At 37.2% G+C, this 16,554-nt stretch overlaps 1 protein-coding gene across 1 annotated transcript in view; it reads right to left on the bottom strand.

Annotated features, from left to right (window-relative positions):
* Nucleotides 1-480: 480 nt before the first annotated feature.
* The window catches only part of LOC138702771 (prion-like-(Q/N-rich) domain-bearing protein 25), a 63,280-nt gene continuing 47,206 nt past the window's right edge, over nucleotides 481-16,554 (bottom strand). The window contains exons 10-11 of the mRNA XM_069830072.1: nucleotides 10,937-11,113; nucleotides 481-2,422 (exon numbers count right to left, since the gene is read on the bottom strand). Of these exons, the coding sequence (XP_069686173.1) occupies nucleotides 2,349-2,422; nucleotides 10,937-11,113 (251 nt within the window). The 3' untranslated portion in view covers nucleotides 481-2,348. The remainder of the gene's footprint in view (nucleotides 2,423-10,936; nucleotides 11,114-16,554) is intronic.

Here is a 16,554-nt window from a genome sequence, read left to right as displayed (position 1 = left end):
TTCTTTATTAGCGATGCTGCCCCTTATATGGTCAAAGCTGGACAAGCATTATCTGTTGTATATCCTAAATTGACTCATTTTACTTGTGTGGCGCATGCATTTCATCGTGTGGCAGAAGTGGTCAGAGACAATTTCCCTAAAGTAGATTTGTTGATTTCATCAGTGAAAAAAGTATTTCTCAAAGCTCCCAGTAGAGTTAACGTGTTGAAAGAAATGTACCCTGAAATTCCATTGCCACCAAAGCCAATTTTAACTAGATGGGGTACATGGCTAGAAGCAGTTGAATATTATGCCGAACATATAGACTCTATTAACAATGTTCTCCTTGCATTGGACTCTGAAGATGCAGTCTCAATTGATACTGCGAAAACAGTTACCTGTGACATAAGTGTGAAGAATGACTTAGCTCACATTCAGCATACATTTTCATGCATCATAAAAACGCTCAAAAGTCTCCAAAATAGGCACCTTTCACTATCTGAAAGTTTTGAAATTATAAATAGTACTGTGGAACAACTGAATCGTGGTAGAGGTAAAGTTGCAGATGCAGTAAGAGCTAAGGTGGACACTGTACTTTCAAAAAACCCTGGATATGAAGAACTACAAAAGGTTGTTGCTGTGATGAGTGGTGAATCAACAGTGAAGATTAACTTGGACTTATCCCCAGCAGACATTGTGAAATTGAATTATGTACCAGTTACTTCTTGTGACGTCGAACGCTCTTTTAGTCAGTATAAATCTATCCTCAGAGACAATAGAAGAAGATTCACTTTTCAGCACTTGAAAGAAATGTTTGTAACCTATTGTTATGGTAACAGACAATAAAAATTGTGTTTTGTTGAAACTACATTGGAAGATAAGGTACGTCCATTATATTTTTTGTTTAGTTTGATTAAAATGTACCAATATTTAACGTACATAGTCATTTTTTTATAATTTTAAGTCCATATTTAATTCCATATTTTGGTAAAAATCCATATTTAATTCCATATTTTGGTAAAAATAACTACATATATATTTACATATTTCATATATTTTTAGTCCATATAAATCCGTTCCCTGTATATGACATAATTTTATATGTAGCCTACAGTAGCAAAAATTAAATTACCACTATTGCAGGCCATATACAGGCTCACAGGGTAGCGGGAGATTAAGGTTCCCACATTTTCTAGGAAATTGGCATTAGTAGCAGTAGGGATGTTAGTCCTACGTGCTTGCTAGAGCTGAGACGAGATGTTATGGCACCAACCTGCGCGAAGTTTTAAATTGTCGGCCTGCAGTGTAGAGGAGTGGGGGTTGTTTGGGTTACGGTTCTCAAGCTCAGAGCGGCAGGCATATCCGTTTTATCTCTTTCTAAAAACATTCGTCTTACCTTAGTATCACCACTTTCCTACTCAAGAGTCCGAAGGTACCTAATGGAATTACGCCCGATATTCCATCTTTATATTCTTATTCTCCGTCCGAATCAGACGACTGATCTGTGCTGGAATCAGATGTCCCTAAGTTTATGGAAATGTTCTCCAAAATCCTGTCCATCACGTGCTCACTTTCAATATAATTGTTCTCTACTTTCTTCATATATTCATACACTGATATCCATTCTTGGAAGAAGCGATTGCAGAGTCGGCCTCTGCTTATGCGTAGCGTAGAAATTACAGATGAGTCTTCTTAGGACTTCCTCATCAAAACTGTCTACAGCTACAAAAATCTTCTTCTTCGGCTGTGATTTTTCCGGACTGGAGAAAGAATCTGTTGTTCCTGCCTCAATATTTTTCCCTTCTTTCCTGATTCTTGCCAAGGTTCGCTTTGAAATACCAGTGGCAGACAGTACTCTTGCACACACGCTTTTCAATGGAATTGGTATTCCATTTACAACCTCTTCTGACATGAATTTCCATACATTGTATGCTATTTCATCTCCTTGACTATGAACTACTCTATGATTTCACACCTTAGACTATGCCATAATGAGGGAGCTCAAAAGGACAATGTTTTCAGTATTAGCAATAGCGGTAGTAGCAGACTGATCTGAACACTCGGAATGCTAGTAACCAACTGACCCAACACCCCTCCAATTGAGTGTGAGGGCGAGTCCAAGCAAACGAAACTAAAATGCGTCCCTCGCGCTGGTGCCATAACTTCTCGTCCGGGCTTTACCTTTATCCCCAAGGAAATACCCCTGGTATTCATTTCTGTTAGAGAGACGCTGAATAAACTCCAGGGCCGTAGTGCTTCCGAAAGAATTAGATCTATGAAGCAAACCAATAATTTAATTGGGAATCGAACCCGCGATCTTATAATTTGCTGCACAGCTCCTAACCGCTCTCCCGACTTACAAAATACCTCTACTCTGTATTTGCTAGGAATTGCAGAGACATAATAATTACAAACATGAATTTGCTGTGAGAAATGCAGATTCCTGAAAAGAAAGAAGGAGAAAATTATCTCAATGAGATTTGAATTAAAATGTGAACAGTTTCGTTTTGGTTAAAATCAGATCATTACAGACGAGATCAAGAATACTGACAGTTTTATTTAGAAATATATATAGGCAAACATGTATGTATAGGTATGTATTTTTCTGTATGTGATTTGATCCTGTTTGAGTGGAAGAGAAGGCCTGATGGCCTTAACTCTGTCAGGGAAAATAAAACTACTGTATTATTATTATACAGGACAACCATTTCAAAATTTCCCAGTCTAAATAACTAATTATTTAAATAGAATTCAATGTAAACAAAAAACACGTCAATTTAGATATTGAGGGGGAAGTTTGAAACCAGGCTTAATTGCATTTTAGATTTCACCCCCCATCCCAGACTCCACCTCTTTGAAATTTCAAATGGAACCCCTATATTTTTATACTTAAATATGAAAGATCATTAAATTGTTTATGCACCTCATTGATTTGTTATTATCAGTTGATTGTAGGATGAAAACGGGGCTTTTTTGTGTAATTTCGTAAATTTAATCAATAAGGATGATTTATGTTCTCTCTTGAAGGGTATTCACCATTTTAAATACACAAACACAACTATTACATGAAATGCTCAATAAGTTTTTGTAGCTTTATTCTCTTCAGCTTTAATCAACAATAACATCAATCCAGGTTGCCAGGTGACGATAGAAAACAAAAGATGCGAAAACAAATCATTGAGATGTATAAACAATTGAATGCTCTTTTATATTTAAGTATAAAAATATAGGGGTGCCATTTGAAATTTCAAAGTGGGGGGGGGGCTGGGGGTGAAGATGAAATCTAAAATGCAATTAAGCCTGATTTCAGACTTCCCCCTCAGTATCTCAATTGACGTGCTTTTGTTTCATTTGAATTTAATTTAAATAATTAGTTTATTTAGACTGGGAAGTTTTGAAATGAAAGCCCTGTATAGTGTAATATATTATATATATACTGTATACACTGAAGATAAATGTTATTTTCCCACAAGTCATATTAGGATTATATGTACGTACATTAACCGAATAGCAAAGAAAACACCAGAGCAAATTTCTTCAGAGCCCGAAGAAATGGAAGAACAAGGCAGAGATGGAAAGATGGAATGAAGGACGACGCTGTCAGCTTCCTCCAGTGTGGGACTCGGAATCTGATCGTCGAAATTCCGTAGAAACAAAATGAAGCAAAATCTGCTGGAAGCCAAGGTACAAACCTGAGTTGTAGAACGAATGGATGGATGGCTGGATGGATGGGTGGGTGGGTGGGTGGGTGGGTGGGTGGGTGGATGGATGGGTGGATGGATATGTGGGTGGGTGGGTGAATGGATGGATGGATGGGTGGGTGGGTGGATGGATGGATGGATGGGTGGGTGGGTGGATGGGTGGGTGGGTGGGTGGATGGGTGGGTGGGTGGATGGATGGATGGGTGGGTGGATGGGTGGGTGGATGGATGGATGGATGGGTGGGTGGATGAATGGATGGGTGGATGGGTGGGTGGGTGGATGGATGGGTGGGTGGATGGATGGGTGGGTGGATGGATGGGTGGGTGGGTGGGTGGATGGATGGATGGGTGCATGGATGGGTGGGTGGGTGGATGGATGGATGGGTGGGTAGGTGGGTGGATGGATGGATGGGTGGCTGGGTGGGTGGGTGGATGGGTGGGTGGATGGATGGGTGGGTGGATGGATGGATGGGTGGGTAGGTGGGTGGGTGGGTGGATGGGTGGGTGGGTGGGTGGTTGGATGGATGGGTGGGTGGATGGATGGATGGATGGGTGGGTGGGTAGGTGGGTGGGTGGATGGATGGGTGGGTGGGTGGATGGGTGGGTGGGTGGGTGGATGGTTGGGTGGGTGGGTGGATGGGTGCATGGATGGGTGGGTGGGTGGATGGATGGATGGGTGGATGGGTGGGTGGATGGATGGATGGATGGATGGATAGGTGGGTGGGTGGATGGGTGGGTGGATGGGTGGATGGATGGGTGGGTGGGTGAATGGATGGGTGGGTGGGTGGGTGGGTGGATGGGTGAGTCGATGGGTTGGTGGATGGATGGATGGGTGGGTGGGTGGATGGGTGGGTGGGTGGGTGGGTGGGTGGATGGATGGATAGATGGATGGATGGATGGATGGATGGATGGATGGATGGATGGGTGGGTGTGTGGGAGGGTGGGTGGATGGATGGATATGAAATTTAAACCTTCTTAATAACTAAACAAAATTAACATAAACAGAACAATAATAAAATATATTTATATGACATTCAATAACGCTGTATGAATACGGTATTTCTGTCTTGTATTATGTGTCGATATTAACCCCTTGTGTTGTAATAGTATAAATGTAAAACCCTTCTGTATATATTTCAACTAGACTGTGACGATGAATTCAAACTTTGTAGCACTATTAAGATATTTTTTTTACATGTTCCATATTCTAGCTGTGAAGCAATGTACAAATATCATAAAAAGTAAATACAATACAATACATTATAGACACACACCTTTTAGCTACATGCTCTACAGTAAATTTGTCAATATTCCATCACGCATAACCATACATACACATGTACTTAAACAATATGACAGTAAAAACTAAATTAAATGAATAAATAAATACAAATAAATAAAATACGTAGAGATGGGAGACTTTAACAACTTAAAACTAAAAAAAAGCACTTTAGAAATAAAATTTAACATTTTATAGCATTTTAACACAAAATTTTAGCATTTTGTAGCGTTTTAAATGTTACATGTTTTGTAGAAAATTTGGTTGTAGAAATTCAATTTCAGTCATGTGTTAACAGATGCACTTTCTAGATTTCCCATTTAAATTTTTTCAAAATAAAAAATAAGTAACATAAGATATAAAATTACAGTGAAATTGTAAACATTGCTGACCCATCTTATTACTCAATCACAATCACCCGCTATCACATACAACTTATTGTAAGTGGACATTTCACATAAAGAGATCGCATAGGCTGCCAATAGGCCTATTCTACTCCCAGCACCAGACAGATTACTTGCAAAACTCGAGATGACGGTACAGGTAACATATTCCTGTGCAATTCATACTGTAAAAGCTAACATGGAAGAGTGAACAATCTATTTGAAGAATATATTTAAATAACACTTATACCTGTATGTGATGGAGCCATTAGATAGATTCTGATTAAAAAACACAAGTATCTTCTAAAATATATTTTCACTCTTATTTCGCAGAAACAAAAACATTTCACCTTTTGCATTCAATTTCGCAATTCATCTAGGATTAAAAAAAACTACTCTAATATACGCTACTTAATATACTTTTAAATATAAAATTACTGATTTGGACAGCATTTGGGCACATTTCGCATTTATCGTGATTGCAAAAATCTACCATTTCTAATACGCTGAATGTTGCAAACTATTAGGCTATTGTCCTATATTTTGACAGTGAAATTGTAAATGCTTGTATGTGAATAATTCTGAAAATTATATGCATTTATCTCACAGAAACGCAGCTTGGCAAAATGACGTGAACTGAACAGCAGGAAAACGCTGATTAACTTTCAGAAGATGCTCTCGATGTGAAACCTGTTGACTGGACGGGCTTGCACTTAATTGGACTGAACTGGAAAGGCCGGGACTTAGCTGGACTGAACTGGAAGGGCCTGGATTTAACTGAACTGAACTGGAAGGGCCTGGACTTGATTGGACTGGACGGGCTAGATGCGAAAATACCTACCTAGTATAACTTTTCCGCCGGGACATCTGTCATGATTCAGTGGACACTGCAGTACTACCTTGGAACCCCCTGCAATTATATGTAGCACTTCTTTGCTGATTTTATAGCAAATGTCTTGGAGACGATACACAATAAATCGGGTGGAATGTTCATCTTATTAGCTTTCAAAGAATTACCATAAATCTTGTTGACGATTGAATTCTTCTTGTATATAAAATTTTCGAAATGCTAATAATATTTTCGTTATGATTGTTAGATTTACCTCTTCCATTGCCCAATTGAAATAACCACTCAGAAAATTGACATTGGCACACATATTGGGTCGAGACAATGATTATCAATTTTGCTGTTTCAAATGCAGGACTCCAGGATTTTAATTTCATTCACCATTGGCACTACTGGTGAGACCTGCCTGAAATCTCCACCAAAAAGTGTTACTTTCCTACCCATTGGGACCTTACTTAATAGTGGATCTTTACATTTCATAATGTCTCGCAGTAAATGGTCCATACAGTCTGTTGCAGCAGCTGGCACCATTGATGTCATAATAGATGTGATGACAATAGTCTTTATTTCACCAGATTTAAATTGAAAATCGGTACTTGGCACAAAGCCTTGCTCGCTCCCAGCATGGATGATCACAGCTGACTGGTAAAGAAAACGAAGACATTATGGTCTGCTAGAAAAATGACTTCAAAATTATTTTCTTGGTCTGCTAAACAAACTTCCTACACTTGATGTACAATCTTAGAAAAAAGATTTTCAGCACAAATATTTTATAAGTCCCAGAAAGGAGGTAGTGCACATGACCAGAGGACGAGCGACCTGGTTCACAAAAGAAGGGTAGTTCAGGTAATAAAATTAGTTTTGTTTCGTTTTAAGTCTGATCATGCGCACTATCTCCTTCCGGGACAGTATCAATGCGACAAAACGTTTTTCTAAGAGGTGAATAATATAAATATTAAACGTTTCACGTAAAACTGTAGCAACTCTTCCAAAGTTAGCCTTGTTTCATGAAACTGATGAAAATATTACAGGAAAGGAGAAGACCGAACAAGCAATGGAGTGTAGTTCCTCTATCCAGGATTAGCATAGTTATACCAGTCCAGGAAGCTGTGGTATAAACGCACATACACACACATACACATACATACAAACAGATAAGAAAGCTGGGAACACTAAACTGGACTATTCACTTCGCATGGGTCAAGGCACACGTTGGACTTGCGGGGAACGAGCTGGCCGACCACTTGGCAAAGCAGGCAGCAAGTAGGCCTAACAACGAGTTACCAGTGAGCTTCGACAGGATACCAGTCAGCGACATCATGCGGGAACTTCAAGAAGAAAGTGTGCTTAAGTGGGAAAGTGAGTGGCAAACCACGAAAAATGGTGCAGTGACAAAATCGTTTTTCCCCAGTGTAAAAGAGAGGTTACGCGTTAATATTCCACTTAATGGAAAGGTCACAACTTTTCTAACTGGACATGGAAAAACCGGTGCTTACTTATAGAGATTCAAGCTGAGGGACAACCCTTCGTGTACGTGTGGAGCAGAGGAACAGACCGTCGACCACCTCCTTTTCGAGTGCCCGAAATTGGACAAAGAAAGACTAGCGTTCCAGCGGGAAATGTTAAGGAAAACTGGCAAGTGGACTTTCACAAAGCTTAAAATAGTGCAAGAACATGCGCATACATTCACAAACTATGTCAATGTTATAAATTTAGACGAGTAAACTTAGGATAATTTAATCTAGGATAGATAAGAGTAGGCAATAGATATAATGAAAGACTCAAATTTTCACAACAGAATAACAGACCTACATACGCCTAGAGAGTGACAGAAACGAGACATAATGTGTTATATTGTAAACATACAGGTAGCAAGGCATGTAGCATTACCTCTATTGTAATGGGACATGCCGTTCAACTAATATTTAAAAAATACATACATACATACATACATACATACATACATACATACATACATACATACATACATACATACATACATACATACATACATACATACATACATACATACATACGCCTCGTTTTAACCGTGACAACGCTTTTTAGTTCTTTTAAGCATTCTGGTTATTGTGTTATGTTTGTGTTAAGTGGATGATTTTAGATAAGGGCGCAAATAGCCATAGTAGCTGACGCGCCCTTTTTAAACCCCACTAACTACATACATACATACATACATACATACATACATACATACGCCTCGTTTTAACCGTGACAACGCTTTTTAGTTCTTTTAAGCATTCTGGTTATTGTGTTATGTTTGTGTTAAGTGGATGATTTTAGATAAGGGCGCAAATAGCCATAGTAGCTGACGCGCCCTTTTTAAACCCCACTAACTACATACATACATACATACATACATACATACATACATACATACATACATACATACGCCTCGTTTTAACCGTGACAACGCTTTTTAGTTCTTTTAAGCATTCTGGTTATTGTGTTATGTTTGTGTTAAGTGGATGATTTTAGATAAGGGCGCAAATAGCCATAGTAACTGACGCGCCCTTTTTAAACCCCACTAACTACATACATACATACATACATACATACATACATACATACATACATACATACATACATACATACATACATACATACATACATACATACATACATACGCCTCGTTTTAACCGTGACAACGCTTTTTAGTTCTTTTAAGCATTCTGGTTATTGTGTTATGTTTGTGTTAAGTGGATGATTTTAGATAAGGGCGCAAATAGCCATAGTAACTGACGCGCCCTTTTTAAACCCCACTAACTACATACATACATACATACCTACATACATACATAAAATACATACATACATACATACATACAACATACATACATACATACATACATACATACATACATACATACATACATACATACATACATACATACATACATACATATATATGAAGGGGTGAGAATGATATAGTCCTAAGCCACACAGACAAAATTTTACAGTAGAGCGTGTTAAAAGTTTAGACGCCAATGCTATTAGGTGAGGTATCATAATTTCTCCGGCGAATTCTTACGTCATTTGTTGAGTAATTTTTACAATATTTTACTAGTAGCTTCCCCAGACATGTAAGAAATGAACTCGCATAAAAAACCAGTTTTGGTACAAGTTTGGCTTTGGACTATCTCATTCTAACCCCCATCGTATATACAGGATGTACCGTGAGTAATGTCGTTAATTTCAGGAGGTTATACTTTGAGATATTTCAAACAAAAAAGTTTAGTACAATTTTACTCGTTTTTGCTTCCTTTCCGAGATAAAAACTGTTTCATAATTATGAAATAATTCATAGCGTGTTTTGGGAAAGCCATTGGTTTAATTCCTAATATGCTTAGTCAATTTAAGAGAGCAGTGTGTTATGATAATAAATGAATGAAATAATTCAATTTTGTCCTTTAAATGTGCAGAAATTTGATCCGAACAAATGTAACATTATAAAATTCCTTTTCAGAATGAAAAGTTACATTTGTTTGAATCAAATTTCTGTATATTTAAAGGACAAAACTAAAATTCTTTTAATCATGTATTATCATAATACACTAGTCTCTTAAATTTCATTGATTGAGCATATTGGGAATTCAATCATTTGCTTTCCCAAAATACGCTACGAAATGTTTAATATGGGTATAAACCAATTCTGTATTGCTCGGGAAAAGTGCCACAAGTCAAAAATGTTAATTTTACAGGAGAAGGAAAAAAACTGTATTCACACTGGTTTATGGCGATTTGATTTTCTTCTGTATGAATTATTGTAATGCGAGAAATACTTATGTATCTTTTCCCAAGCGAGCAGATGTTCCTAAGTTGTCAATAAATTAATAAAAAAGTTTGTGGAAACTGACTTACGTCACTTTTCCCAAGCACTGCAGAATTGTTATCTCGAAAAGGAAGCAAAATTGTAATAATTTTTTTGTTTGGAATATATCAAAGAATTAGCCCCTGAAATCAATGACATTACTTACCGTTCACTCTGTATATACATATACACACAGTATATTCAGTATATTAGGGTATATATATATATATAGCTATGCTAAAGATTAATTTTTTGGTACTACAGAATTTATGTGTTATGGAGAAAAATTCGCTCCGGCGCCGGAGACCGAACCCCGGTCCTTGATCCTACGTACCAAGCGCTCTAACCACTGAGCTACGCCGAAGTTCAATCTACAGCACCGGATCGAATCCCTCTCCTCCAGTCTTTTTCCCTTTGTGTCGTGACTCCAAGTTCGACATATATGTTATCTTTTATATTAAGTCAACTGCCATTATACAAGGCGCGCACTCAATTGAGTGACTTGGTGGCTGGGACCTTCGCCCAACAGTGCATATTACTATGGAATCCCGGCCACCAAGTCACTCAATTGAGTACGCTCCTTGTATAATGACAGTTGACTTAATATTTTATGTCAACATATATGTCGAACTAGGAGTCATGCCACATGTGGATTCGATCCGGTGCTGTGGATTGAACTTCGGCGTACTCAGTGGTTAGAACTCTTGGTACGTAGAACCAAGGAACCGAGTTCGATCCCCGGCGCCGTAGCGAATTTTTCTCCTCTAACATATATATATATATATATATATATATATATATATATATATACTGTATATACGTATATAATCGATAAAGGCATTTCTTAAAACGAAAGACGAATAGTATTTACTCGTACATTCGTACATACATTTAACAGGATAGGGAAAAGTAATCTTACCAAGGGATTTGGCCTTTTCTTTCATATTATCTCTTGCTGTTCTGTTTCGTGTGTCAGCTACCACTATCCCTCCCCGTTGTAGTTTGGGAATCTCCAGTGGCGTACATTTTCCATTGTTGCATCGCAGTGGCTTCATATCGTAGCAATCAATATCTGAAGTACAGCTTTCATAAACACCTATGCAAAATGAACAAACATGGTTATCAAATTGTCACTTTTATACTAACATGATAAAAAAAATAAACTATGACATCTAAATGACATTCTATTATAAATTTCACTTCTTTATTAGTACACTAGACTCTCGCTAATCCGGCCTCCTTTCAGGGTATTGCCCATGGATGGGCAACTCGTGCTCACAAAGTGCTAAAAGCCTTGAAAGAGGGAAAGACAGACGGAGCCAGCCGCAACAGTTACAAGTTGTTTGTAGGTTCGCTGCAAAAGCAGTTCACTGCCGCGGTGCGTTCTGGCGGCTCATGCAGGTGGTCGTGATATCTACTCCATGATTTGAATTTCAGAATGACGCTGGTACAATACAATAATTATAGTAATTTTAGACAGACGGTACCTAAACACACATAATAAAATTATATTATTTCCTAGCTTTGTAAATTAGTTCAGTACTGGAAACACAACCTGAATACACCTTTTCAAGAGACAACAAATATAGCTGCAACACTTATTTATTATTAGCCCTATACTATTTGTTAATATTTATTATTATATGTCTTATTTGAAACATAGAATGCGAGAATTTACAAGTCTTTATACATTACAAAGTATTCCTCTGTTCTCAGAAATGTAATAGTCTATATTCGCAAACAAACACAAATTCAAGAAGTATTTTTCACATGTCACGGCAGATGAAATAAACTTACTTCTAAGCTCTTTCTGTACATTGAGAGCTTTTACATTTCTTTCTTATAATAAACTCTGACTCAAGTACATATAGTAGCCTATATATGGAAGCAAAGAGTATATTTGGAAATTCTGACTTAGGCAGCATTACAAACAGTTCGATTCCTGATTTCGCTGGAATCTGAGTGGCGTGCTGTTCTGTAGATTTATCAATTCAAGCTATAAACTTTCAGGATCTTCTATCGACTGTAAGCCAAAAGGATTTTAAAAAAAATCTCGATTCCTTGTCAATTGTCACTGTTTTTCCAAACTTACCAGTGAATTCTGCTGTAGGTCTTGCAGTAGGGTGTTATATTTGATAAGAAGATTTTCTTACCACTCTTCAAGATAGTTTATAATGAAAGAAAGTGAAGTTGTTTATGTTCTACATGGTATTGCCATATTTCAAATTTATCCATAACTCTTAGCTAGTCGATCATATGTCGGGCAATACTGTAACTCACACGCACAGCGTGCTAACGATATTTTATATCAGTCTCCCATTTTTACCCCTAGCTGTTCTAAAGCAGATCTAGACAGCATTTCTTTACTAAAACCTTCACTGTGTTTATTTGTAACATAAAATGTCATGCGTAAGAAAGTTAAAAGAACATAATATAAGCTTTATCTCCTTTCTTAATAAAAAAAAAACTTTCTCTTTCGACTCATTACTAAAGGGAAATGATCTGGGAATTATATTATTGTTCACTTAAAACGAGCCGCCACTTACTGCAGACGCGAGCAAACTTGTATACAGACACTACAGTACAGAGTCCGTTCTACCTGCACTGAGGTTGTGTTCACACTTCGAGAGCACGAGTTGCCCACTCATGGAATTGCCTATCACCTCTACTGTAATAGTTTTGTGGGAAATTTGCACCGGTATCATGTGTTATATTGTATTGCTTTACTTACTACTTATATACTTACATAAACATAGCCTACACTAGCGCCAGCCACAAGTAGAACGTTCTAGTTTGGATTTAGAAGTGATTGGTGCAGCTTATAACATTAAATGTAATGATATTTTAAAGCACTCTCAGTAATCTGGCACCTTTCTGCACAAGAAATGACCGGATTAACAAGAGGCTACTATTGTTATTATTATTATTATTATTATTATTATTATTATTATTATTATTATTATTATTATTATAGGGACGGATTTTTATGCACTAAAAGCTACAGTGCGTTCGTAGCTCGGCCGGACCGTTCCGCGCGTCAGCGGTAGCTACAACGCTACTCTGATGGCAGGCGCGCCAATTTTCACCCAGTCCAAGACCGCCACGGAACGGCAGAGCTACGAACGCACTGTAGTATTGCAAAATGCTGTGGTTCTTAACGAGCTAGTTATAGCCTCTCTGGTATAAATAATATCACTGAGTTTGAAAGCTGTAACCGATTGTATTCAATGGACCGAACTTTTTGTTGGCTATGTATTTTACGTATACCAGCTATAACGACTGGATGGATTGTCGTGCTAACCACAGATACATTCGTTCTGGTACGATGATCGTTCACCTATACTGAAGCATAATTATGGACATGAGATCAGCAGTCGCGTGATAGGACTCGGTCCTTCATGGGCTGTCGCGCTACGGATGTATTCCACGAAGTCCACGCCATTTACTACAATTGGCTACAGCTTTATTTGCAGTAGAACACAAAGCCAGTGCATGAAAACGTGGCGACATGCATCTTGGTCTAGCAATTTTAAAAGAATCCCAACTATTTTAATTTCTATCAACATGTGAACATATATCCCCGGTTTCTGGTACACGTCAGTTAACTGTCAGTTACTTAACTGCACTTATAAATTTAACTGCATTGATAACTTTCATGAGTTTTCGAAAAGTTAAATGTAGATTTATCAGATCTTGTAACTAACAGTATCTCTTGTTGTCCATAGGTGTCTCCACTGGTATTTTGTTAATGATTTTTTAGTTATTTTTATTTGCAGAAGTTTTCAGTAGTAATATGGCAGTGAGCTCTGTAGTAATAGGAGCAAGGCTTTTTAGTTAAGGAACCGTATGATAAACGATAGTGTACATGTACACTTCCATCTCAATCGTAATATGATTAAAAAAGCAATAATTGTTGGTATTTGACGTAATCATGGAGGTAAATAATACTAATGGTGAGAGGGCTAGATGCAATTTCTGCTAGAAAACTGCAACCGCAGTCAGCTGATCAGTATGGCAGCCATATTGGTAATGTAAAAATATATTACATTCGTCCATATGAATGCTTTCATGTGTTCAAATGGAATTTTCGAAGACCGAAATACCATTGGCATTGGTAGAGCACCCAAGAATAAAATATTCCTTGACTGATGACATAAGAATCTGAAGTTTATGACGAAAATTAAGCTTAACATATTCGAAATTGTCTTATTATCCTAATATGTCATAGAAAGTAGACCATTTACTGTAAGTTAAGTAAATAAAACGTCAAATTTTTAAAACTATATCAATAATATAGTAAATTAATTAATTCCGATTTATATTATTATTTAATATCAGTTATTCTAGTTTACGAAACAGTAATGCAGTAGCGCCGCATGTCGGTATTTGTTCGAATCAAGTACTAACAGCCAGGTAACTACAGGCCGAGGCACAGTTACCAGTTGAAGCACAGATAACTGTAAAGATGACGATAACTGTTGTTTCGGAAACTCGTTTCAAACATATGAGCGCGTTAAATCGTAGATAACTCTGTATGTACAGGTAAATGTCTTTCCAGAAACCGGGCATAATATGTTTCATTTTATCGATCAGATTTTAGTATCAATTCCACTATTTCAACACACTTTATTTACATAATTTGCTTTATCAAATCATTGTTTATAATACATTTTCATAGCGGGAATCAGTCTACAAACTAGAGGAAATTTTCTGTGAGAGTTTCAAGCAGAGAAGCATAATATATATTAATCGGGGTGTACTGAATTGGGTTGCCATCATTCTTGGTGTCAAACATACTCACGCTTTTTGTATTTCTCCTGTTTTAAAATGCAGTGCACATATTTTAGAATTTGCTTTCACAATATAATCTTTTCGATCAATCGCTCGCAACCACTATTCTTTCAATTCTAAATACAGTAAAATCCCTCGTAACAGGCACCCAAATAACCCGCAATACCAAAACAAAGACACTTTTGGCTGGGCCAAAAAAGAATTTTGAATCTGCCACATTGCCACAATCTGGGCCGTCAGTTTTTCCATATTAGGTTCATTTTCAATGAATGTTTGAACCTAAAATTGATGTCTTATTTGTATTGTGTGATGTGTTTTAATAAAGAAAATCCACATGTTTTTATATTTATTTAATTGTATTCCGGACGCCACGATTGCCACATTAGGAAGACAGCACAAACTTTCGTTTTCAGTGAATATTCAAACCTAAAATTAATGTATTATGTGTGTTGTATCATGTGTTTTAATGAAGAAAATCCACACAGTTAATTTTGTTATGTTCGGACCGTCAGTGTCGCACGAACTTCAATTTTCAGCGAATATTCGAACCTGGAATTAGTGCATTATTTGTGTTGTGTGATGTGTTTTAATAAGGAAAATCCACACAGTTTTTATGTATATTCAGTTATGAGCAAGTGATAGAGAAATAAGCTTCACATTGCTGTAATGTCAACATTTGGCACCATGAAATACGAACTTTTTTGTTTGTATATATCGGTATTTATTCAATTATGCGGCAAAACTTCGTATCCGTAACTAGCCTGGTCCCTTTGGTGCCGGATAAGAGGAATTCTATTGTACTCCGAAGACTAGAACACACTTATTTTCTAGTCCCCTTCATAATTGCTTCTGCGTCCAGACACTGAACATTTTGATTGTTCATGTATATGTTTTATGCAAGTTGTCTTATGCATGACTTTATAATCATTTTATCTGCAATTCGTAGACTTAATATTTCCGTAAGTTTGTTTCATTGTGACATATGCTAAACAACGAGATTAAGTTATATGAGAGTTTTTACAGTAATTTTGTTTTCTTCTTTTCTTGAAGACTAGTGTAATTATCGCTCTAGCTCATTTTGTACGGAAATAACAATATTTCAGACATCATTTAGCGCAGTGGTTTTCATGCCCCGTATGGTCATGAGAGATTTAGAAGTGGTCATAGACAACCTAGAAAACATGTATGAACTCATAAATAGAGAAACACACATTAAAACATGCGAGTGAGAGTTTTTTTTCTTTGTTCAGTTGACAATTTTCAACATTTTCCATTACAAAAATCCAAACATCGCTTTCATTTAGACGTAGAAAGTGACATCAGGTGTGTCATAAGCAACTTGATACCGAACATTAAGGAGCTCCTTGAAGAAAAGCAATGTTATCCGTTGAATTGATTAAGGCGTCCTTATTTCAGCCGCACATTCTTTCAAATAGTGCACTTTTTGTTAAAATTGGATACTGTGCTGCTACTTCTGTGTATTACTGTTGTTTTAAATTATTATTGTGTATTATTGTTGTTTTAAAATTTTCTGATAAATTACTGTGAGTATAAATAATTTAATTAGCCTACAGCAAAACATTTTTGTTTCAGCCGCACATCCTTTCAAATATAGGGTTGTTTCCGATCTCTGATAACGAATCTGAATGACATCACGTGCGTCAGGAGTCACACGACAACTGAACTGTGGCGCGAGGTGACAGACCAGTAGTGAGTGATCTCATAGTCAGAGTGCACGGCGACTCA

The sequence above is a fragment of the Periplaneta americana genome, chromosome 7, assembly GCF_040183065.1.
Source record: "Periplaneta americana isolate PAMFEO1 chromosome 7, P.americana_PAMFEO1_priV1, whole genome shotgun sequence".
In the NCBI taxonomy this organism is placed as follows: domain Eukaryota; kingdom Metazoa; phylum Arthropoda; class Insecta; order Blattodea; family Blattidae; genus Periplaneta; species Periplaneta americana.
Note: the sequence above shows the minus strand (reverse complement) of the source record. Positions and strands in the feature narration are given on the sequence as shown.